The sequence below is a fragment of the Macaca thibetana genome, chromosome 5 (assembly GCF_024542745.1).
Source record: "Macaca thibetana thibetana isolate TM-01 chromosome 5, ASM2454274v1, whole genome shotgun sequence".
NCBI lineage: Eukaryota > Metazoa > Chordata > Mammalia > Primates > Cercopithecidae > Macaca > Macaca thibetana.
Window position 1 is genome coordinate 15,329,477 of NC_065582.1, and position 26,499 is coordinate 15,355,975.

General features: G+C 35.2%; 1 protein-coding gene across 2 annotated transcripts in view; it reads left to right on the top strand.

Moving 5' to 3' along the window:
• Positions 1 to 26,499, top strand: part of GLRA3 (glycine receptor alpha 3) — a 176,111-nt gene that overhangs the window by 116,328 nt on the left and 33,284 nt on the right. For both annotated transcript variants that reach the window (XM_050789937.1, XM_050789938.1), the window contains exons 6-7: positions 16,052 to 16,189; positions 21,549 to 21,763. In XM_050789937.1, coding sequence (XP_050645894.1) covers positions 16,052 to 16,189; positions 21,549 to 21,763 — 353 coding nt within the window. The remainder of the gene's footprint in view (positions 1 to 16,051; positions 16,190 to 21,548; positions 21,764 to 26,499) is intronic.

The following is a 26,499-nucleotide window of genomic DNA, read 5'->3' on the forward strand; positions in this document are numbered from 1 at the left end:
ACTAAGTTCTATGTTCCCCATTCCGTGTTTACTAAATTGGTTCACTTGGATAAATACAAAGTACTTTACCTTTTTTTCTAGTTAAAGATCATCTTGCTAGGTTTAGTACATAATTCTACTTTGATGATCCATGTCTCTACTGGTTAATCACCCAGAGAATTGAACAATATATCATTACACACTCCCAGAAGGACAGGACTGAAAGCCTTGCAACAGTGCACCAAAGGTATTTGTCTTGATTTATTACTACTGAAAAAAATCAACAATTGCTTTTTCAATCAGCTATGAACTACTTAAATTGATACCAATTTCAACATTTTGAAATCCTTGTTTATAAGAAAAACATTAGAATTCATCAGATATCTTGCTGAGAACACTATAGTATCCCTTAATATTCTAGCATAGTCAGTAATAAGATTATAATATGATATAAATGTAGCATGGCTTTTCCTTTATGACCGTAATTCTGGCTCCTACTGACCACAGCTTCCTGCTCTACCTGCTCCCAGATGTAATCTTAACTACTCCAGAATTGTATGGATTTGGTGTTAAGCTCCTTTAATTCACAGAATCTACCTGTTAATAAACTTGAAAATATTCTCAACATTAATCTCTTAGAAGCTTTGCAAAATTCTTTATCACCCCTCTGAGATTCCATATAGCATCAGCAATCTCATCTGCAAACATATTCATGCTCTGGAATTTTATTTTCCTTCAGAGAGAAGATACAGATAAAACGTTTATCTTTCTCTTGTCCTCCTCAAGCAGCATTCCTATTCCCTCCTATTCTTATAGAACCCAGGGATCCCTTTCTTGTTTGCACTTTCAACTTCAATATGGATGAAATTAAATGTATAGCCTTAATACATCAAGAAAATACTTATTGTTATATTTGGTTTCAGTGTTCTGTTTGGCTTATCATTTACCTCCTTTACTTCATGTTTGTATACTTTTTCAGACAAGTTGCTAACAAAGATATTTGATATCAAATGAAATGTTTATCTATTTATTTCAACATTGTGCTTCTGTGGTTATTAATGATGTGGTTACCATAATCCTTATGTCAAATAAAACTGTGCTCTTCTCTCTGCCTAAAATATGTTTCCTGAAGAAACCAGGCCATTTCTGATAGTCTTTTCTTAAGTTAGCTCTCTTCTCCCCAGTTGCTTCCTATCTCATTAAATTATAAATTTAGTTCAAAATACATATCAACATCTGAAATGATTGTTTTATTTCTGATAACATTTTTATTGCCCACCTCACCACCACCCACTACATGCAAGTTCCATGTAGACAAGAAAATGTCTCTCATTTCTCACTTATTATCACTAGAAATTCTAGTAAAAATTAAGACAGTGATCTCTTTGTTTCTCTTAATGACAGTCAATCATATGGTCATATTTTTTACAGTGCAGCTAATAGAGCTCGCTTGTAGCTATATTTCACCTAAAGATCCATTCAAGAAAACATCAGGTTGGTTATTCAGAATGACTCCTCTCTTCTCTTACATAACTGAAAAGTCTATTGAAGGCTAATTCATTGCATTTACCCAGGTTCTACTTTCAACTCATGTCATGATACCACAGGTCTTCCGCACACTGTGCATCCACCATCTATTTCCTCCCCCAAAATGTCACCAGTCTTTTCTTCTTTTAGCTTTTAATTGTGGTAAAATCCATATCTTAGTCTGTATTTTGCTTCTATGACACAATACCACAGGTTAGGTCATTTTTAATGGATAGAAATGTATTGGCTCACAGTTCTGGAGGCTGGAAAATCCAAAATAAAGTTACCCGCCTTTATGTTTCAAAATATGAAAGTAACCCATTTCCATCAATGGATGAGTGGAGAAACAAAATATTATATACATACAATGGAATATTATTCAAACTTAAAAGGAAGAAAATCCTGACATATACTATAACATAGATAAACTTTGAGAACTTTGTTAAATGAAATAAGCCAGTCACACAAAGACAAATACTGTATGAATCTACTTATATATGAATTTAGAGCAGCTAAAGTCATATAAGCAAAATGTAGAATGGTGGTTCTCAGTGGAAAGCAGTGGTGAATGGAGAGTTGTTTAATGAATGTAGAGTTTCAGTTTTGCAAGATGAAATAGTTTGGGAGATTGCTGGTACAACATTGTGAAGATACCAAATATGACTGAACTGAATGCTTTAAAACGGTTAGGATGGTACATTTTATGTTTGTATATGGCTATACTTTGAACATAACAAGACCTCCATCTCTAGAAAAAATTTATAAACCCAAAAAAGTAGCTGGGCGTGGTGACACCTGCCTGTAGTCCCAGCTACTTGGGAGGATAACTTTTGCCCAGGAGTTCGATGCTGCAGTGAGCTATGGTTGCTTCACTGCACTCCATCCTGGACAACAGAGTGAGACCTTATCTCTTAAAAATATATAAATATATCAAAGATAAAAAAACCCCAAGACCAGTCACAGCATTACTGCCTTACCATTCTCTATTCAAAACATGACACAACTTTCAGATGCTGCTCAAGTGGTTTGGCTCACAGTGTCAATTATGATTTGGGGCCTGTTTAGTGAATTGTTTCACAAATTTGAGCAGATCTGAACCTCCAATATCCTGGGAGGCAGACACAGAATGTTTTCTAACAACCTGAAGTTTATTCCAAAAAGGTAGTCAAGCAAGACCCTCTTACAACTTCTCCTACAGTGAAATCCAACCAACCACGATGGCTTCCCTCATTGAAATGAGCTCAGGGTCAGGTCATTTTGAGATTTTAATTGAAATTTCTCACAAAAATTTAAACTTTGTGCATTCAAAGTGTGTCAATTTTGTGAAGTTTTGAGAAATATGAACGAAGTTATTGTTGTGTTTGTCATTTAAGAAGAGCAGTTAGGGGTCACAAATTATATATCCACACTTTTCCCAAGAGAGAGGGGGAAACCTTAAGTCTGTGATATATGTTAAAATGTCTCATAAGACAATGGTTATAGGTCAGCTATACCAGAAGTTTTAGAGAAAAGGTAATTACTAAGAAGATACTTAATTTACTGGACCAATAATTTAAATGAAACCACATGTAACGGCCTGATTTATGGTAAGAGTATTCAAATGAAATGCACAAATTATAAATAAAAATGTTTTAGTTAAATACATTTTGACATAGCAGTTGTTCCTTGTCAGGTCAATGAGATTTACTTGAGCAATATTTCTCCTAGCAATAGTCAGCATGTGCCAAGAGTGAGCATTTTCTTCCTTCTGCTTTTTGAATTCCAGCTGCTAATTAAGAACATAAGCATTTGCAAACTGGGTCAAACTAGAAATCTCTCTCTGTCTCCACCCTAACCCTGCCTAACTTTTGAGCTAGCCAAACCAAATATGATTCTGGTTTACTTTTAAAACAAAATGTGAATCTACAATTTATTAGTAAATCTTTAAACTCATTTTCAACTTAAGTGTACTCACAGCCCACATTCTCCCTTTGAATACGTGCTTCTTTTACATATTTACCCACTGTGTAACGTTTTGTATAACCTCTTTTCTCGTGTGCAGTCTTTTAAGCTATTTTTAAACCACCAAAGATTTTATGATTTTAAAAAGTGATAATGTAATAAATTTGAATGATTTCTTCAAAATTGGTATGTTTGTGCAAGGAAATTTTAATAGAAACTGAGAAACAAACCACAATGAATGCATTAGTAGCCTCTACTCACAATCCTCCTTTCTAGTCTTAGCTACTTTGTTTGCCTCATTACCAGTTGCCTTTTACTTTCTTTTCCTTACTTTCTCTCCCTCTCTCTCTGTCATACATATGCATTTGTGTTTGTCTCTATGAATACATATGTGTATATATGCATATACTATATGAATGATTATAAACCCAAAAGATATTTCAAACAAAATACAGTAAATTTTAAAACATTTTTGTACCAAACTCATATGAACTTTGCCAGTTTATGTCAGATTTAAGGTTTTTTACCTAATCTCATGGATATAAAATTGTATTTTATTGTATTTACATCTCTTTCAGTTTCAGCTTTTTTTCCTGCATACTTAGTAACCATTGCTGTTTCTTCTGTAACTTGTCTATTTAAACCATTAATATAGAATTATCTTTTTGTTTTTATAATATTATATTATATTAAATTATATTATATTGTATCATATTTGTTACACATGTTATTTTCCATATGTTATTCATATTTTAACTTTACAATACCTTTCACAGTAAAGTTTTAAATATACATATAATAAAATTTGTTTTTCTTAATAAATTATGCTTTGTACATGCCAATGTTGCAAAATATTATCATGTCCTTTAATCCAGAACTTGTATAGCACAAATTATGTTTATATTTTAAATAAAATTATATTTTATTTTTGCATCACTCCTTTTTCTAAGTAAATAGAAATTTTTTTCATCATCTTTTATTAAAATTTTGCCATGTTAATTTAAAGCATCATTTTTTTAATGATATTGATTCTTCCTATCCATTAGCATGACATATTTTTCCATTTGTTTGTGTCTTCTCTGATTTTTTTAAGGAGTGTTGTGTAATTCTCATTGTAGAGATCTTTCTTTCACATGCCTGGTTATTCCTAGGTATTTTATTATTTTGTTATTTTGTGCCATTTGTAAATTGAATTGCCTTTCTGATTTGGCTCTCAGTTTGGCTGTTGCTGGTGTGTAGGAATCATAGTGATTTTTGTACATTGATTTTGTATCCTGAAACTTTGCTGAAGTTGTTTATCAGCTGGAGGAGCTTTCGAGCCAAGACTATGGGGTTTTCTAGATATAAAATCACGTCATCTACAAACAGAGGTAGTTTGACAGCCTCTCTTCCTATTTGGATATCCTTTGTATCTTTCTCTTGCCTGATCGCTCTAGCTAGGACTTTCAATACTATGTTGAATAAATTGGTGAGAGAGGACATTCTCGTCTTGTGCCAATTTTCAAGGGGAATGCTTCCAGCTTTTGACTATTCAGTATAATGTTGGCTGCATGTTTGTCAGAGATGGCTCCTATGACTTTGAGGTATTTTCCTTCAATACCTAGTTTATTGAGAGTTTTTAACATGAAGCAGTGTTGAATTTTATCAAAAGCTTTCTCTGAGTCTATTGAGATAATCATTTGGTTTTTGTCTTTTGTTCTATTTACATGATGAATCACATTTATTGATTTGCATATGTTGAACCGACGTTGCATCCTGAGAATGAAGCCTACTTGATCATGGTGTATTAGCTTTTTGATGTGCTGCTGGATTCAGTTTGAAATTATTTTGTTGAGAATTTTTACACCGATGTTCATCAAGGATATTGGCCTGAGGTTTTATTTTTTTGTTGTGTCTTTGCCAGGATTTGGTATCAAGATGATTCTGGCCTCATATAATAAGCTGGGGAGGAGTCCCTCCTCCTCAATTTTTTGGAATAGCTTCTGTAAAAATGGTACCAGCTCTTCTTTGTACATCTGGTAAAATTCAGAACTATGATTCTGTGAATCTATCGGCTCCCGGGCTTTTTTTTTTTTTTTTTTTTTTTTTTGGTTGGTAGGCTATTTATTACTGATTCAATTTTGGAGGTTGTTATTGGTCTGTTTAGGGAATCAATTTCTTCTTGGCTTAGTCTTGAGAAACTGTACATGTCCAGAATTTAAGCATCCCGTCTAGGTTTTCTAGTTTGTGTGTGTAAAGGTGTTCATGATAGTTTCTGATGGTTGTTTTTATTTCTGTGGAGTCAGTAGTAACATTCCCTTCATCATTTCTAATTATATTTATTTGGACTTTCTCTCCTTTCTTCTTTATTAGTCTAGCTAGTGGCCTAGTTTTATTAATGTTTTCAAAAAAAAAAAAACTACTGGATTTTTTGATCTTTTGAATGGCTTTTTTGTGGCTTGATTTCCATCTGAGCCACTCTGATTTTTGTTATTTCTTGTCTTCTGCTAGCTGTGGGGTTGATTTGTTTTTGCTTCTCTAATTCTTTCAGTTGTGAAGTTAAGTTGTTAATTTGAGATCTTTCCGCCTTTTTGATGTGGACATTTAGTGCTATCAGTTTCCTCCTTAACACTGCCTTGGTTGTGTCCCAGAGGTTCTGGTATGTTGTATCTTTGTTCTCATTATTTTTAAAGAACTTGATTTCTGCCTTAATTTTATTATTTACCCCAAAGTCGTTCAGGACTGTGTTGTTTAATTTTCATGTGTTTGCATGCTTTTGAGCAGTTTTCATAGTGTGGACTTTTGTTTTGATTGCACTGTGGTTCAAAAGTGTGTTTGGTATGATTTCATTAGTTTTAAATTTGTTGAGGATTGTTTTATGTCCAATTACATGGTCAATTTTAGGGTATGTGCCATGTAGTGAAGAGAAGAATGTATATTCTGCTGGTTTTGGGTGGAGAGTGCTGTAAAGGTCTATTAGATTCTTTTGGTCCAGTGTCAAGTTTACATCCTGAATATGTTTTTTGCTTTTCTGACTTGACGATCTGACTAACACTCTCAGTGTACTGTTGAAGTCTCACAGTATTATTGTGTGAGAGTCTATTTCTCTTTGTAGGTCTCTAAGAACTTGCTTTATGAATCTCGGTGCCCCTGTGGTAGGTGCATATATATTTAGGATAGCTAGGTCTTCCTGTTGAATTGAACCCTTTACCTTCTTTGTCATTTTTTATCTTTTTTGCTTTTAAATCTGTTTGGTCTAAAACTAGGATTGCAATCCTTGCTTTTTCTGTTTTCCATTTGCTTGGTAGATTTTCCTCCATCTCTTTACTTTGAGCAATGAGTGTCATTATCTGTGAGATTGGTCTCTTGAAGACAGTATACTATTAGGTCTTTTTTTTAATCCAGCTTGCCACTGTGTGCCCTTTTAAGCGGGACATTTAGCCCATTTACATTCAAGGTTAGCCCGAAGCAATTTACAGATTCAATGCTATTTCTATAAAATTACCAATGACATTCTTCACAGAACTAGAAAAATATATTTTAAAACGCATATGGAACCAAAGAAGAGCCTGAATAGCCAAGGCAATCCTAAGCAAAATATAGAGGCATCATGCTACCTGAATTTAAACTATACTACAAGGCTAGAGTAACCAGAAGAGAAGGGTGCTGGTACAAAAACAGATATATAGACGAACTGAACAGAATAGAAAGCCCAGAAAAAAGATAAAACATCTACGACCATCTGATCTTTGAAAACGTTGACAAACACAATCAATGGGGAAGAGATTCCCTATTCAATAAATGGTGCTGGGATAACTGGCTAGTCACAAGCAAAAGATTGAAGCTGGACTCCTTCCTTACACTATATACAAAAATCAACGCAAGATGTATTAAATATTTGAAGGTAAAACCCAATTCTGCAAAAACCCTAGAAGATAACTTAAGAAATACCATCCTGGACATAGCAATGGACAAAGATTTCATGATAAAGACACCAAAAGCAATTGCAACAAAAGCAAAAATAAACAAGTAGGAACTAATTATATTTAAGAATTTCTGCACATTAAAAGAGACTATCAACAAAGTAAAGAGACAACCCACAGAATGGGAGAAAATATTTGCAAACTGTGCATCTGACAAAGGCCTAAAACCCAACATCTATAAGGAATTTTAACAAATTTACAATAAGAGAAGATACAACCCCATTAAGAAGTGGGCAAAGGACATAAACAGACACTTTTCAAAACAAGACAAGTGGCCAGCACATTTTTTCATATGAAAAAAAGTTCAACATCACTGACCATTAGAGAAATGCAAGTCAAAACTACAATGAGATACGATCTTGCACTAGTCAAAATGGCTATTACTAAAAAGTCAAGAAATGACAGATGCTGGTGAGGTTGCAGAGATAAGGGAACACTTATTCACAGTTAGTGGGAGTGTAAATAAGTTCAACCATTGTGGAAAGCAGTATGACCATTCCTCAAGGAGCTAAAAGCAGAACTACCATTCAACCTGGCAATCCTGTTATTGGATATATAATCTGAAGAATATAAATCATTGTACCATAGAGACACATGCACACGAATGTTCATAGCAGCACTATTCACAATAGCAAACACTTGAAATCAACCTAAATGCCTATCCATGACAGGCTGGATAAAGGGATAAAGAAAATGTGGTACATATAAAACAAGGAATACTATGCAGTCATAAAAAGAACAAGATCATGTATTTTGTGGGAACACTGATGGAGCTGGAGGCTATTATCCTTAGCAAACTAATGCAGGAAGAAAAAAACAAATACCTCATGCTCTCACTTATAAGTGGGAACCAAATAATAAGAACGTATGAACACAAGGAAGGGAACAACAGACAGTGGCATCTACTTGAAGTGGGAGAGGAGGAGAAGGGAGAGGAGCAGAAAAAACAACTATTGGATACTGGACTTAATACCTAGGTGATGAAATAATATGTACAGCAAAGCCCTATGACATGTGTTTACGTATGTAACAAACTTTCAAATGTACCCTCAGACCTAAAATTTAAAACTGAATAAATAAATACAATAATAAAAAATTAAAAACTACAAAACAAAAAGTGTCATTTTTACCTTAAATTTCCACACATAGGTCTGATTTTGGACTCTATTTTGAATGATTTATCCACATTGTGCATTTCTGAGGTTATTTAAATACATTATTGTGAAAATGTTATTCTCTCAGAATTGAGCCATAATTTCAATGCAATGTAAATGAAAATCCTAACATGATTTTCAATTGGATATTAATCTGAAATATGAAAGTCTATACACGGCAAAGGTAGTTTTGAAAATAATAAAGAAGTAGGCCCTTCTAACAGAGAACAAAATATACAAATAAAGTTACGGTGTTTAAATAATTTCTAAGCCAATGTGTACATATTATGTTTTTTCTCACTTATAAATGAGAACATGCAGTATTTGTCTTCTTTGTCTGACTTATTTTATTTAAGATAATGGCCTCCAGTTACATCTATATTGATGCAAAAGGTATAGTTTCATTCTTTTTATGGCTGAATAGTATTCCATTGTGTATATATTTCACATTTTCTTTATCTGGTCATCCATTGATGGAGATCAATGGTTTGAAATCTGTTTTGTCTGACACTAGGATTGCAACTCCTCATTTTTTCTGCCTTCCATTTGCTTGGTAAATTTTTCTCCCTCCCTTTATTTTGAGCCTATGAGTGTTATTATTTGTGAGATAGGTCTCTTGAAGACAGCATACCATTAGGTCTTGCTTTTTTTTTTTTTAATGCAACTTACAACTCTGTGCCTTTTAAGCGGGGCATTTAGCCTCTTTACATTCAAGGTTAGCCTAGAGCATTTTGTATATTCAAAAATAATCCACATCTTTGCTACTGTGAAGAGTCCTGAAGAACATATGGACAGAGTGTAGAATGATAGACAGTGGAAACTCAGAAGGCTGACAGGGTGGGAAGAGGGGGAGGCTGAGAAGTTACTTAATGGATATAATATACATTATTTGGGTAATGGATACTCTAAAAACCCTGACTTCAATGCTAAGCAATCTATGCATGTAACAAAATTACACTTGTACTCGATATATTTATACAAAATAAAAAGAAGTCAGGCTTCAGAGGCCTTTTCTGTATCTCTCAAGATTACATCTGCATCTTACTCTGCTGCTACACAGATATTCACATTGCTATGGTCCATTTGATATTCCACTATCTTACTGTGATACTTGCAAATAGTACAATTATTATATGTGTATACATACTTAGATTTCTTTCTAAATTTTATCTTTGGTTCCTTTGATCAGTCTTCCTATTTCTATAACAGGACCAAATGCTTCTTATTGTTTTATTTTATAGTGCATTTTAATTAGACAGATTTGTAAAGCTATACTTAAGCATATTATAAAACCAAAGGGTTGGAAAAGCCTTAGTTAGAGTTCATCTACTTTAACTAAACCAGTTAGTTTTAACTAAAACATTGAATGTCTCTTATAACATTCCTGAAAAATGATTTCCCAGCCTCTGCTTTTGGGAAACTTATCACCTTAAAATACAATGATCAGATAATTCCATTAGATATTCTTATTTCTATGTAACTGAAATGTACCTCTTTGGATTTTCTATTTTGATTATTACTCTCCTGTCATCACTTTTCTCTTCCAATGCATTCTCTAAGATTCTTTATAGCTCTTCCTCTTCATTTATATATTATCTCTCTGATGTTTTCAAATAATCAATAATTTAAATTAGTATATGTAGATAGTGGTTCTTAACTTATATCTTCAATCCTAAACTCATTTCCAATATCTAGTTCCATGATTTCAACTACCTTCAACATATAAGTCAATGTTGCGACTTCTTAGGTTCAACACCTTCATCTTCTGCTACCATCTCAAATTCAAGGCAACTCAAAATAAAGTAACACACACACACACACACATTTCCTCCTTCCCCTTTATATCTTCTCTATTTCTAATTCAAATATTCAAGCACCTGCTATATGCTGGCCATGTACTATTTTAGGTAATAGAAAATATGCCACTGACTAAAACAGAATAAATTTCTTTTTCTATAAAGAGTAAATTCTAGGAGACAAAGTGGGAAAACAAAATAAAAACCCTGATGAATATATATAATGTCAAAACCTGATGAATATATATATAACGTTAGGTAAGGATAAGTACTATGGAAAAAATAAACAGAAAATAGGTAAGGTAGAGTAACTGGAGGAAAGATGTTTTATTAGATGGTCAAAGAAAGCTACTCTAATGCCATGAGGTATGAAATACAAGCAAATATTGTTGCATAGCTACTTGTCAGTGACTTAGACTGAAAACTTTGAAATTTTCCTTTTTTTCCTGTAAGCACATAGTTAATTATGTGCCAATTTTGGTTAAATTATCTACTGAAATGTTACCTCTGACTTATAATCCTTGTGGACCATTGCAGAAGAATGAGAGGGTTTTCGTTTTTTGGTTTTGTTTTGTTTTGCCTTCTTATGAAGGCAAAAAACTTTAAGTCTCTTAAAGATTAATTGCAATGTGGAATTGGAAACCATATCAATAAACTCTTCCTACTCATTTAAGTTAAAACGAACTTGTCTATCTTGCACTTTGAATGGGTCTTTCGTGTATGCTTTTTAAACACGTTTTTGTCATTTTGAAAATATCAGATTGATGAGTTATTTAGATCTTCCAAACAGCTGACACACTTCATTGTACACATCAAAATATCACATTTGTTGATGTTACCATCAAGGCCATCAAAAAATCTTTAAGTATTGGGAAGCTATCAAGCTCATGGTGTAACAAAAATTTCTCCAAAATTCCAATTTTGACTTGAAAGTTCAAAATGTATCATTGACAGCAAATACTGTCTGTTGTTTCCCTTAACATGACACGTTCAGATAAGTTCACTTCCTTCATCTTTGAGAAAATGGTCTGCCAAATACCTAGGCACAGTAACCACAGTTTCCACCCATTTTTTTCACATAAAAAATAGTATTTCACAAAAAACCCAAGCTAGTTCCGGCTTGCAACTCAAAGACACCAATGATTCTCCTTGAAAGAATCATATTACAGCCTGCAGCTGAGTATTTTGTGCAGACTTCCCATTTTGACACACAGAATATTAAAAGGTACTTACATAGGGTCCAAATTTAATAAAATTAATCATTGTTAGTGCTTCATCAAAGATCAAGAACATTCTGAATTAAAAGTGACATTGTTTTTACTATAAGATATTGACTGTTTCATAAAGGATCAAAGACATTCATAAATAAAAATGGGATTGTTTTTACTGCAAGATATGGTAGTAAAAATACAGTAACTCCTAGCACAGTTTGGTGCCAGCCCCTTTATTTGTGCAAAAGCACTAGAAGTTTTGCCCATCATTGTTTTTTCAACATCAGGGCGAATGTTGACACAATGAAAAAGGCAAATGATTATGAAAGCAGTTTTGACCTTGTGAATTCCATGAAAGAACCCTGCTAGAGTGATGCTACTCAGTTACAATTTTTGTGGTTCGCCACTTGCTCAAAAGATTCCAATGATCAAACTTTTAAACTGGAAATTTAAACTTAACATCGTCTTACATTATTTGTCACTTTATATGCTTCTTCATGCAAACTGGCTCTAGACAAACGAAGCTGTTCCCATTGCTATTATAAACCTTGGGAGTTCGCAGTTTCTTTCAAATGATTTTGCTGCTTCTTGAGCCGAAAGTTCTTCACCTTTTGCATACTTTATATGCAGGCTCTGCCTTGTTTTCAAGATCCAGCTCAAATGAGGCCTAGGTAGATGTCACAGAACCCTGTGCTAAAAGGACACAGCACTTTCTGCCTCTCCCATGCCACTTACTCTTTATTCGGCAATAATATATCACGTTGCCTGAAGCCTAGCAGGACACCTTCCATACAGTTGGTACTCGGTGAACAACTCTTTGATAAAACAAGCATTTGGTTGCACTGAGCCATTTGTTTACGTGTTTTATGGTAGCTACCATACGAGGTTGTTGACTGCAGTTAGAGTTAATGTCTGTTCCCTGAATAAATTAGTATTCATTGGGAAGCTTACTGTGGTATAAGGTAGTTCAGCTCACAATCTTGATCTCATTAGCCAGTCTGTTCTCTTTAACATTCTCAGACTTGCATAAAGATCTACCAACCAATAGCATAAGGATCTCAAAACATTTTGAATTTTATAAAAAAGTATTGATTTTTTAAAATTATGTCTGAGAGTTTGTTGAGACAATATTATCACTTAGTTGCTGTCATTAACAACCAGTAAGTTACTCAAATAAAGGAATTGCACCTAACCATTGTCTCTTACTATCTTCCTTCTGGTTTCAAACTTAAGTACTTTTTGAACCATAATGAAGTGTTATACTATGATTATGAAATACACATACCTAAACTAATGTGGATGACTCTTTGAAACAAAAGTGAGCTACATATACTGTCTGTAAATTGTATTAGCAACTAAATAAAGCTTGTCTTTGAAGAAATTTCATAAAGCTAGTTTCATTTCACAGCACACCTTGAGAAAATTTTAGAATATAAAAACGAAATGAAGTTTCAGGTCATTTTTCCATTCATCTATCTAAACTGGGACACAATCAAACATATTTTGTCTTCAGTGATTATAGGTGTGGAAGAATGAGAAACATGTCTTATCTGGCAGGAGGTAGAATTGGTGCCTATTTTAGTATCCTTAAATCTTTGAGAAATGTGCATCTACTTTCTCAGTAAAATTGTATTTATAATGGACATATTAAAGGACTTATGAATGAAAGTGAAAGCTTTCTATTATTACCAATCAAACCATTATTAATTTCAGGGGTCAATGAAATAAATGTATTCTAGTATAAGCAAGTATTAAGTCCCTGCTGTGTTAAATCCATCAGCCTAGGGGACAGTCCTTCAGGTTCTCACATCTGTTCTGGAGTCAAAATTCAGATGTAGATGCACACTTCCTTCAATCTCAGTGACTTCACAAACTCTACCAAATAGCGCTTGCTCCACAATGAGCCATCACACTGACGACACTTCTGCTGAAATCTTCAGCAGCAGAATCACATACAGTCCAAAGAGATCTGGTCAGTGACGCTCTTACTACTACCATCTCCACTGCCTGTGGCGTGGGTGCTGTGAGGTATTCCTAAGGGTCAAGTGTGGTAGGGCATCTGGCTCCAGTCACTACCACCACAGTTGGATCAGATTTCACTGTGTCTGGGAGAGTTTTTCCCAGGTATTGGGGAGGGTGGAGGGTGATGAGTTCCTTTCCCTACTCAGTGTTCTATTCAGCCTAACCTACTCCATGCCAATTGTTTCCAGTCACTCACATAGCCTCTTCCCTACAATACAAGCTTGTTTCCAGGAGAATTTGTTTGGGACCATTTCCCTTCTGTGCTGCTTCACAGACCTGGAGCTTCTGCCTTTTCTTTTTTTTGAGACAGGGTCTTACTCTGTTGCCCAGGTTGGAGTGCAATGGTCGATCTTGGCTCACTGCAACCTCCACCTCCTGGGTTCAAATTATTCTCCTGCCTCAGCCTCCCAAGTAGCTGGGATTAAAGGTGCCCACCACCAAGTCCGGGTAATTTTTGTGTTTTTTAGTAGAGATGGGCTTTCACCACGTTGGCCAGGCTGGTCTCAAACTCCTGACTTCAGGTGATTGGCCCGCCTCAGCCTTCCAAAGTGCTGGGATTACAGACGTGAGCCACTGCCCCCAACTGCTTTTAACATGTCGACCATTTGACTTGGTTCAGAGGCCACACCATGCCTCCTCTCTCTTTCTACCTCTGTGGTAGTTGTGCATCAAGAAACTCATTGATCAAAGTAACAACAGTTCTGCCCCACAGGTCCCATTCACTTTTGACTCATTTTCTGCAGTAGTCTTTAAACATACATTTCAACAGCTTCTCACTCAGAGGGAAGGAAAAGATAAAATTCTGCAGTTCTTAGATAGCTCCCATATAGAAATAGGAAATTTTAGTTTACTAAAGGCTGCTGACCTATTACAAAATCCATTAATCAATTCTGTGCTGAATTCACTGATATTATGTGCAAGGGTTTCCACCTCCACAAACTGTCCCATGTTTAATGATTAAATCAAGGAGGTATTATGTGGTAGTACTTTCCCCCCACAGATGTTACAGTTTAAGTCATTTTCTTTGTGTGTGTTTTTTTCCCCCAAGTTGTTATTTATTTTCATGAGGGGGGAAAAGAGAATCCTTTATGATAGTGAAAATATACTTTTTTAAAATACAACAGCTTCCAGTAATATACTGGTGTAGATGTTCCAAAGAGCAAAGAAAATACATGCATTCTATAATAAACTTTTATTTGCCTGTTCAAGAAATTCTAAAGAAAATACTCCAATTCTATTCAACATTATGGCTTAAGGAGTTGAAATTTTTCCATGATAAACATATAATTTGTCTGGCCCAAACCTTGACTATTTATAAATAGTATACCATGGCATGTCCCTTCAAGTTTTGACATGTCATGGTATACTTTTAATGAGTCCACTTTGTTTTCTTTATTTATAAAGGATGGAAATTTTTAAAGTCCATATATATCAATAATGAATGCTCCCCTCTCTTTGAATTAAATGCTTAATTCAAATTAATGTAAGAAATTGGTGAATCATTAAATGATGAAATGTGTATCAAAATCTTCACGAAAACATAAATTTCCATTTCCTCTCCACTTTCACTTTGTAGATATTTTCTAATTGGGTTTAAGTGCCCAGAAATAAATGCTATCTACGTGCAACTCTGGAGAGGTTCGAAACACAACAGAAGTAAAATTAACATGCCTAAATCCTTGAACAATCTGTATATAATTAAGAGATTTCTGACATTTATTCTTACACTAAGTTTAAGTCATTTTTCTGGCTGCGCACGGTGGCTGATGCTTGTAATCCCAGCACTTTGGGAGGCCAAGGCAGGCAGATCACGAGATCAGAAGTTTGAGAGCAGCCTGGCCAATATGGTAAAACCCTGTCTCTACGAAAAATACAAAAATTAACAGGGTGTGGTGGCATGTGCCTGTAGTCCCAGCTACTTGGGACACTGAGGCAGAAGAATCACTTGAACCCAGGAGGCAGAGGCTGCAGTGAGCAGAGATCATGCCACTGCGCTCCAGCCTGGGTGACAGAGCAAGACCCCATCTCACAAAAAAAAAAAAAAAAAAGCCATTTTCTAACAAGTGACAATTTCAGTTTTTGTTGAGAAAGTCCTGAATAATTTCAAAGTAAGGAGAAAGCAGATAGAATGAAATCAAAATAAAAATTACCAAATTAATCCAGTAGATACCCATCCCAAGGAAAGAATGTATATGCATGTCCCTTCAAGTTTCAACACACCATGGTATACTTTTAATAAGTCCACTTTGTTTTCTCATATTATTTGGTGGGAGTTCCACATGAATAGATTCCACAGACATTTATGAAATGGAATTGGGCAATGAATAGCTCCATCCAGAGAGTTACTATAAGATGACACTGTTTGGTCTTCTCATCCTATGTGACTATAAAGTAATTTGTATTTCTTTTCTTTGAATGCCCTTTTTAGACTATTCATATTTTTATTATGTTTTGCCTAGTTGGGTACACAATGAATGATCTCATTTTTGAATGGCAAGATGAGGCACCTGTACAAGTGGCAGAAGGACTCACTTTGCCCCAGTTTCTGTTGAAAGAAGAAAAAGACTTACGATACTGCACAAAACATTACAATACAGGTAGGGGTTGAGTAGTGTTCTTTACACTGACTACTTGTGGTTTTATGATATCCAGATGTTTCTTCATTATAATGCTAAGTTATTTAACTCTTCTTAGATCACCGTTTTTCATAGGCATATAGCGGAAAATGGATGCATTTGAAACTTATCAATACTTTGATTCATTACATATTGTTAAATAATTGGTCTGTATGAGACCAAAGTAATGCTTGGTGTTCAATTATCTTTAAATAATTTTCAATGAAAAGCTCATGATTACATAGTAATAATGTTTCCAAAACTATTCTTTTAATTTCTGTGAGCAATAAAATGTGTTTTTGACCTTTCTTGGACAGTAAACACTGTTTCCGCTAAAAAAAAGAAAAGCTTTGTTGCCTGACTTCTCCCTTTGTCATATTTTCATGCATTTCAGTGTTACTTTTACCTAAGCATCTACTATTCACACTAAGACACTTGAGATAAATATCAGATATAGTTATCAACACTAAGAATTTAGAGACTCAATGTGGTATCTGCACATCGGCAAATTCTGTTCAGTTACTTTAATTAACATGGGCTATTTCCATAAGAAATATTCTAACTACACAGTTGAATGTATGCATTCAGTTAGAAAGTAATGGAATTCAGAGAATTCCATTCTCTGAATGATTGAGGCATCATTCCATTGTGGTGACTACATGGCCTCGCACTAGCATCAGCTGCTGTTCTTATCATTTCATTACAGTTACTATGATTCATCGTGGACTCAGCATTTTCCAGAACTGTGCTCTGACCTTTCACTATACAAAGTCCCTAGTCTCTCTTATCTCCTTAGCAAATTCACAATATCTGATCAAAAAGTCACCACTGTTTTCCTTTTCACTCAGAGACGAAGCTGATATCTAACTTATTAGGGAGTTCAAGTTTAACATGTCCACACAAAGATAAAGAGCAGGCAAGTCAATGGCACCGTCCTTGCTCAGTTCCCTTAGACAGATGCTAAAACTCCCCTAGAGTTGACTTACGGAGGTATATTAGTTTCCTCGCGCTGCCGTAACAACCTATCACAAACGGTGACTTAACAGAAATGTGTTCTCTCACAGTTCTGGAGGCTAGGAATACAACATTCAAGGTGTCAGCAGAGCCATGCTTTCCCTCAGAGCTTTAGGGAAGAGTTTTTCCCTGTCTCTTCCTGACTACCTGTTTCTGGAAAACCTTGTTTCTCAGCTTGCAGATGCATCATTTCAGTCTCTGCCTCCAGAGTCATGTGGGATTCCCCCATGTGTCTATGTTTCTGTGTCCAAATTTCCCTCTTTCTATAAGGACGTCAGTAATGTTGGATTTGGGACCCCCTCTTATCCAGGACAATTTCATTTTAACTTGATTGTATCTGCAAATCCTTTATTTTCAAGTCAGTTCACATTCACAGGTTCTGGGTGGACATGAATCTTAGGGAGATACCATTTAACCCAGAACAAGAGGTGAAGTTGTAAACATCAATTAGGGATGAAGTTTTATGACAGAGGGACTCGAGACGCTTCCTTAGTGTAAAGGAAGTTTGCATACTTCCTCGAGTTATCAAATGAGCTATTACAGCTTAAAAGAAAAGAACTTACATTTATGAATGCCTACCGTAAGCAAGGAATGGGACATCTTGGGAGATATCATAGAGACCTTACAACTTTACATTCTAGAAGCACTGTACTGTCCAGAAGCAGAATAACTTGCCCAAATTACGTAGAGAATGAAAGCATCTCATAGAGTCCTCATTCAAGTATGTGGTTAATTTGCTTCAGATCCCAGACTCCATTTCATATTTGCTTTTACAATGCACAAGAATCTTCTTTTGTTTTCCAATAATAGGCCTAGATTCCACATATGTCTTTTATGTTACTTGTGAAAATACAACAAACAACAATACTGGGTTACCTAAGACCAAATTTATAAAATACCCTTTCCTCCCATAAAATGAAATACACTTAAGTTAAAAATGTTTTCATATACAAATTAATTGCACAAAATTAGAGGATTTATTCAGTTGTATTTTCACTATCCTGAAGTATTTATTAGTTATATGCTACAGCATCCTGTTATCTGTCTCCTGCTAGTAATTTCTCCAAAATCTTTTATCTCTCTTCCCCTTGCTCCGTAGTACCCTGCCACAATGACTTGCTTGCTTATATACTCCAAACTCATCTCTGTCTGTCTCAGGGCCTTTGCTCTTGCTCTTCCTTCTGCATGTAAAGTTCTTCCCGAAATTGTTCCAGGTCTAATACTCCCACTTCCTTCAGGGTTATTCAAATGCCAACTCTTGAAACATCCATATGTCACAATAAGTGTTAAATGCCCAAATTCTGCTTTCACCATCTGAAATTATATCATTCAATTTTATGTTTATTTATTTATTGCATATTTCTTTCACTGTCTTAAGTTTGTATTACATTGATTCTGTTGATCACTATATTTCTGGGGTCTGCTGCCATGCATAAGTGATGGATATTTTGTCCAACTTGTTCTTTTATCTCTTCAGATCCACATACACTAAGTATATTTATTTATATACAAGCAATGGTGTATATTTGTGTTCATGTGTGTATCCCTTTATTTTCTTTCCCAGCAATATTATAAAAACATTTTTAAATTTTTATAGATCCATAATAGCTGTACATGTTTTTGGAGGTACATGTGATATTTTAATACAAACATGAAATCTGTAATGATCAAATCTGGGTAACTGGGATACCTATCACCTCACATATTTATCAATTCTTTGTGCTGAAAACATTCCAAATCTTTTCTTCTTTCTATTTTGAAATGTGCAATAAATTATTGTTAACTGTAGTTATCCTCATTATGCTATTGAACACTAGAACTTACTCATTCTAAGTGTATTTTTAAACCCACTCACCAACCTCTTCACCTGCCTTCTTCTCAGCCTCTCAAAACCACTATTCTCTTTACTACAACAATGAAGTCAATTATTTTAGCTCCCACATATGCATGAGAACATATGATATTGTCTTTCTATGCCTGGCTTATCATCTAGTTTTATCCATGTTGCTGCAAATGATAGAATGTCATTCTTTTTTGTTTGAATAATATTCCATTGTGTATATATACTACATTTTCTTCATCCATTCTTCCACTGAGGGACATTTGGGTTGGTTCCCTATCTTAGCTATTGTGAATTGGGCTTCAGCAAACATGCAATGAACAGGTATCTCTTCAATACACTGATTTTCTTTTTTTTGGATATATTCCCAGTATTGCATATGGTATTTTTACTTTTACTTTTTCAAGGAACTCCTATACTCTTTTCTCTGGTAGCTGGACTAATCTGTATTCCCACCAATGGGGTACAAGTACTCCCCTTTCTCCCCTTCCTCATCAACATTTGTTGTTTTCTGCCTTTCTCATAGTAGTTATTTTATTAGGGTGAGAGAATATCTTATTGGTTTTTTTTTTGAGGCGGAGTCTCGCTCTGTCGCCCAGGCTGGAGTGCAGTGGCGTGATCTAGGCTCACTGCAAGCTCCGCCTCCCGGGTTCACGCCATTCTCCTGCCTCAGCCTTCTGAGTAGCTGGGATTACAGGCGCCCGGCTAATTTTTTTTTTTTTTTTTTTTTTTTTGTATTTTTAGTAGAGACGGGGTTTCACCATGTTAGTGAGGATGGTCTTGATCTCCTGACCTCGTGATCTGCTCGCCTCGGCCTCCCAAAGTGCTGGGATTGTACTTATTGTAGTTTTGATTTGCATTTTTCTGATTCTGAACTTTGAAAAACACTCTTTTTAAATAAAAACACAATGGAGTTTATTTTTTTCCTTGAGAATCACCTGAATCAGTTATTCTTGTTTTATTCCATTTCATTATTTTTCATAGAAAAATTTAAATCTTTATATTTATTATGTTTCAGGAATCTTTAGGCATTTTGTATATATTTGACAAATTGATAAAAGGATCATGTATGGTTTGCACATATGTTTCTGATTACTATTCGCCTAAGAGTGGAACCTACATTTCCCAGACTTTGTGAACTTTTGTTGAGACTTAAGCTCCGCAAACACATGCATGGGTTCATCCAGATATAGCGCCCTTGCCTCACCTGTGCAAGCACGCATGGCCCAAGTCACTCGCACTGAGTCCTACCTAGCAATAGGACAGCAATTGCTCTTTAACATCTTTCTTTCATGATAACTAACAGAATGCTACTTAAAGAGCAGAATAACTTTCTGACCTCATCCTTCTTAAAATAATTCAAATAAAAACAATTAAACCAAGAACTTGGTGATTTAGAAGAACAATTTTTATAAAGGAGAGATAACATAGAGTAGTATAAATCAATATCAATAGAGTAGGGAGTAGAACAGGACACAAACAAAAAATATCAACTTAATGTTTATTAAACCATCATTTACTCCTCCACGTATTGCTCACCAAAATAGAGGTAAATAATAGAGACACAAAAGCATACGTATCTACTACAAATGGATCCCACTTGTTTTTAGTAAGTGTGCTTTTATTTTCAAAAGTATTAATGGGAAATAGCATATATTTTCCTACTTGTTTGCTTTATTATTCAAGGAATCATTCGTGTTCAATTGTATTTATCCTCTCGCACTTACTTTAAAGAAAATGGAAAGGCTTCTGGAACAAATAGCACCTGGCTTTAAAGAAGCACTCAAAGCATCAGAAACAGTCAATGAGTAAAGAAGATCTTTATATAATAAGTATCTGTTTCTCCTGTCTGCCTCAGAAGCAATTGTCGTAATCAAGTGAAATAATAAATCTTTGGATATTTTGACAAGTGTAAAGCGCTTTTCAAGCCGGAAGTAATAAAGTTTACTGCTATTTCCTACAAGAGTACATTCTCTTACTACATTGCTTCTTGATGCTAACAGTGAGAAATATTTTTTCAGGAATCAATATGAGTCTCTTTTCATTATCATGGAAAGTTATATGACAGAAACCTTATCAAAATGAAATTGTGTGGTCAGGAGCAGTGGCTCACACATGTAATCCCAATACTTTGGGAGGCTGAGGTGGGCAGATGACCTGAGGTCAGGAATTCGACACCAGCCTGACCAACATGGTGAAACCACATCTCTACAAAAAAAAAAAAAAAAATCAGCCAGGTTTGGTGGTGCATGCCTATAATCCCAGCTGCTGGGGAGACTGAGGCAGGAGAAAGTCTTGAACCCGGGGGACGCAGGCTATAGTGAGCTGAGATCAGTCCACTTCACTCCAGCCTGGGGGACAGAGTGAGACCCTGTCTCAAAAAAAAAAAAAAAAAGAAAGAAAGAAAAAGAAAAGAAATTGTGATATTTGATGCCATAACAAAGACCTATTTGTACTAATTGCTGTATTTACCTTACCACCAATTAGGAAAGTTTACATGTATAGAAGTGAGATTCCATCTGGAGCGACAAATGGGATACTATCTGATCCAGATGTACATTCCCAGTCTCCTGATCGTTATTCTATCCTGGGTTTCGTTCTGGATCAACATGGATGCGGCACCGGCCAGGGTAGCTCTGGGGATAACCACTGTGCTGACGATGACGACACAGAGTTCAGGATCACGAGCTTCCTTGCCAAAGGTAAGTGCACCGAATGAGCATACACATCTTTGCACACACACTTATAATCTTGCAAAGATATCATTGTCGGCTTTGGTCAGATATTTTTCAATGGCATTTCAATGGCATTACTGGTGTTCAAAGTAATGTATAACCAAAGCAGAAAACACGTAAAACAGAAACAAATGAAAAAAATTCTGCAAACCAGTGATATCCGCTATTCACATTTTGTGTTATTATTCTCAATTATTTAAATATCGATAATACTCTTATACACTATGGAATTATTAGTATCAATAGGTTTTAAAATATTTAGAAATATATTAAACATTTAAGTTGAATCTACATGGTAATTTTAAATGGTGGCATAGTACTCCATTGTATGGATATGCCATAATTTACTTAGTCACTCTTAGGACTGATATTATAATAAATATTTATATAATAAATGTTATATATATTAGTGTATATGTATATATGTGTGTGTGTACCTGTGTCTATACATATCACACATATCATCTATATTTATATATACACATTTTATGTAAACATACATATATATCTATATATAGACACAAACACATACACACACATAGCTTTACACATATTTTTGTTATGTTCTTAGCATATATTCTTATAAACAGAATTGCTGCAATGATAGCTGTATGCATTCATATATATTGCCAAATTTATTTCCAGAAGACATATACCAATTATACTACACGTATTTTATCAGAGTGCCCATAGTGCTGCGTCCTGAGCCAAATATGGTATATATTATTTTTGTGGGTTTTTTTTTTCTCCCTTTTGCTTTTAAGTAACCATAAGTCAATAGGAAGGAGACCTTATCTAATTCCATGATTTTCATCCATGCTGAGCTGCCAGAATTAAAATAAAATTGTTCCCTCTGTGAGGTTCGTAAAAGACCCAATATTGCTTTGCATAAGATATACTGAAATAAAACTCTTTTCATTTATTTAGCTGCATAGAAATAGAAAATTATTTTCTTCCCCTAAAATGATGTCTAAGAACAAGTTTCTATCATCTAAATTAAGTAATTCTGCATAGCTTCCAAAAAGCTTTACTATTACTTTCATTGAAATGAAGTACTTCTGTGCAATAAAATCACATTAACTTTTTTTGTGTGCATTTGATGCTATCTTCTTGCCACACCAAGTAAATTATAAATCTATTGTCATGGCTCCCTTAGTCCTTTCTACTAATTCATTCCGTGATTCAATTTATTAGATTGAAATGCCTATATAAATAAAAATTGAAAATAGGATTTAATCATTAAAATATGATATTAACACGATCTGCCTCACTAAAATTTAATGTTTGTCTTTCAAAATAATGTCTACTTTTATTAGCAAGTAATTGTATTTTCAAAATTGTTCGCATCAACTAGTGTTTTCTAAAATATTGTTCATGTGAAAATTATAAATCTGTTTATAAATGTAAACTAGTAAGACTCAATACTTATTTACATAAGGATAAATGTTGCAACAGTAATATCTGGGTAATAGTGGAAATTTCATGGCTAATTTGTAAAGGAAATCGCCAGTTTACTCACTGATCTTTATGAGCTAAACAGAAATGAAAGCTCATTTGTCTGTATGCTGTCAGTCAGAAAAAAGAGAATCTGTGGCTTCTACAAGACAGGATAGAAAGACGCTTATATACAGAGAGTAAGCTAGAATTGGGGCTGTATGGAAATGTGAGTAGAGGATGCAGAGATAAAGCAAGCAATAAATTAAAAACACAGAATTAAGGCACAACTTAAAAAAAAGAAGAATGACTAGGACTGCTTCATATTTTTTTCTCAAGAAATAGGAGACATTTTTAAAAGGCTTTAATTTCGACAAGACCTTAGAGAAGAAATAAATTTTCAGCCATGAGTTCAACTATACAAGTACACGTGTACAAAACCTCTCCATCTCTCTGATCATAAAGACAATGACATCTAAAAACGTGATGACTCAGACCCACAAAAAGAATTGATTGAGAAAGTGATACCTTAAAAGAAGTTGACTGTATCGTCTTAGAATTCAGGATAAGTCAGGAATAAAAGGTTTCAGGATAAGTCAGGAATAAAAGGTTTAGCATAATGAATTACTTACGTTCAATTTTAGCAGGGCAGACCCCAAGGACCCAGGATAAACAACAAGAATTGATCTGTTGGATGAGACATTCGAAAGAGTAGAAAATCTCTTTAAAAATGCAATTCTGATTCTGTGACTTTATTGGGCCAGAGAGGCAGGAGGTGAGGGCGTTACAACTTGCATTTAGAAACACATGTGTGAGACCATGCACCTTAAGATCTTCTACTCTCAGTCTCACAAAAGAACCCTCAGAAGTCTGAAAGTCTTGCCACTAAATCACGCAGAATTTACCTACTGACAGTTTCTAGGAAGTAGAAACACAAAGTTACATTCAGGAAAATTGACTATCAAATATCGGAGAGTGAAACAATAAATCATTAATTTGTGATCTTTGCCTAGTGTTTTGTCTAGGCTCTGTGTCAATGTATCTCCTGTAAGATAAGAACGAGCTTAGAAATTGCTTAAGTAAGACTCAGAGAATGAAATCTCAAAGAATGTACTATAGCCAGCTTCTAGAGGACTACAGAGCTGATATTCCTCTCTGATATTTTCTATTGCATCAGCCTCTACAATGTCATGATAAATCAAGCATGTAGTCTCTCAAAGCAAGAACACGCCTGTGACTGGTTCCTTGAAACTTGAACTCTTTCACATTTTTGCAGTGTCTGTATCAGGTGGCCATAAAAAGGTGATATACGCATTCTATTCCAAGCAAATTTTCAAGGTTGTGTAACTTTAGGAGCGCTTTCTTACACCGTGTGCTTGGGGCAGACTGAGATAAAATGGCGATGACCATGGCGCCCATCAAGGAAGACTTCATAGGACTTCATAATGATTGGGTTTAATTTGGGCGCAGCAATGGGCCACTGATGAATTTTAATAAGGGGGGCAATTACACTGACTTCTGTTTGAAGACCAGATAGAAGAGGTAGAGTGGGAGCAAGGAGTCCACCAAGCAAGCTATTGTGGTCCACAGCAGATGATGGTCTGGCAAGATTGGTAACAACAGAGACAGAGAGTAGCAGATGGCTTTAGAAAGAAGTAAATGTTTTTGAAAAAATATATTTGGAGGTAAAACAGACAGGATTTGCTTATGAATTGAATACGGAAGATTCAGGGAAATGCAGGAGTCAAGGGTGGCATTCAAGTAAGTAACTAGGCAAGTAGAGATGATAGTTACTAATAGGGAAGGTTGGGGGAAAGGTTAATTGTGAGTTCTTTTATAAAACATGTTAACTTGGACACATTTACAAGACAATCACATGGAATTGTCAAAAACTAAGAACTTCCAAAGTTCTGACCAACAACACCCAGCCCTCAGACTTTAGGGAATAAACTACAGATGAATTGAGAAGTGGACTAGAGGTGATTTTTCTGATGGAAGAAAGCCTGGAAGGACAGGGAAAGAAGATGTATTTGTGCTTGGCCCTCTTCCTACAGCTGAATATCTTCTCTCTCTGTTCCTCCCCCAGGGCTATCCCTACCCATACACAGAATATATTAGATAGTTTGGTTAAAGGCAAGATCCACTCACCCCAGAACTTTACTCCTGAATTCTTTGAGATCTCAGCATTCTGTAATCTTTTTTTAGATATGGAAAGCTAGTCCTTCTTAGGAGGGTTCATTTCATCAGGGGTGAAAGAGGGGATAGCAATAATATTTCAATTATTTTTTAGTATAAATATAATTTCAATATTCAGTTAAGACCTTGACAGTGAAGGAATTAAGTATGGGGATGGGTAAGAACAGAGAAAATCTGTAGAAGAGACAAAACATAGTTTTAATTTGTAAACACTGAGTACTAGAAGGAATCCGCATTAGGGAACTTTGGAGAAGTCTTGGCTATACAGCAATATTATATAAACCTTACCCTTTCTTTTATGATTTCAACAATCAATTAATTCCTGTTAGAGATCTACCCTCATTATTTTTTTTCCATCCTGTTCTATAGAGACTGGCTAAGGACCAGGTCTGGTGCATGTTTTATGCTTCATATCATCTGCAGAAGTACACAAGTGTCACTATGCATACCTTATTTTAGTCTTTTAAACTTATTGTCATATCAGAGATTTTTGAACATAGCATATCAGACAGGTGCACACACACACACACACACACTATACACAATGCACACATTCACGTACACAGATAGAAATTTGGCAGGGTGGGGAATCTCTAGATTCAACTTTATCCAAACTCTAGCTCTTAGCACAATATATTAATATTATGACATTCTTGGCACTTGGGGCTGATGATCCAGTTGCATCACAATTATTCTGCATAACAACTCCCAAATCTCAATGGTTTACAACATTTCTTCTTGCTCCCAGGACTGTGAGGTGCCTGTGTCTCTTCTGGGCTTGCCCTGAGATTGACTATTCAAGTGAGCATGGATCTAGGCTGTGGAGTGGGTTTCAGATCTGCTCCCTGTGTCTCCTCATTTTGGGGCTGCAGGGACCTGTAAGATGTTCTTTCCATGGAGGAGTGCTGGAGAGCAAGAAGGCAAGCACAAACATGCAAGCTTTTGCTCAGAATTGGCACACAGTCGCTTCTGTTCTCGTTCCATAAATTACACCAAGTCTCATGGCCAAACTGAAAGTCAGTGGGGTGGAAGACTGGGCTCCACCCACAGGGAAGCCTTGGAGCGGAAGAAGG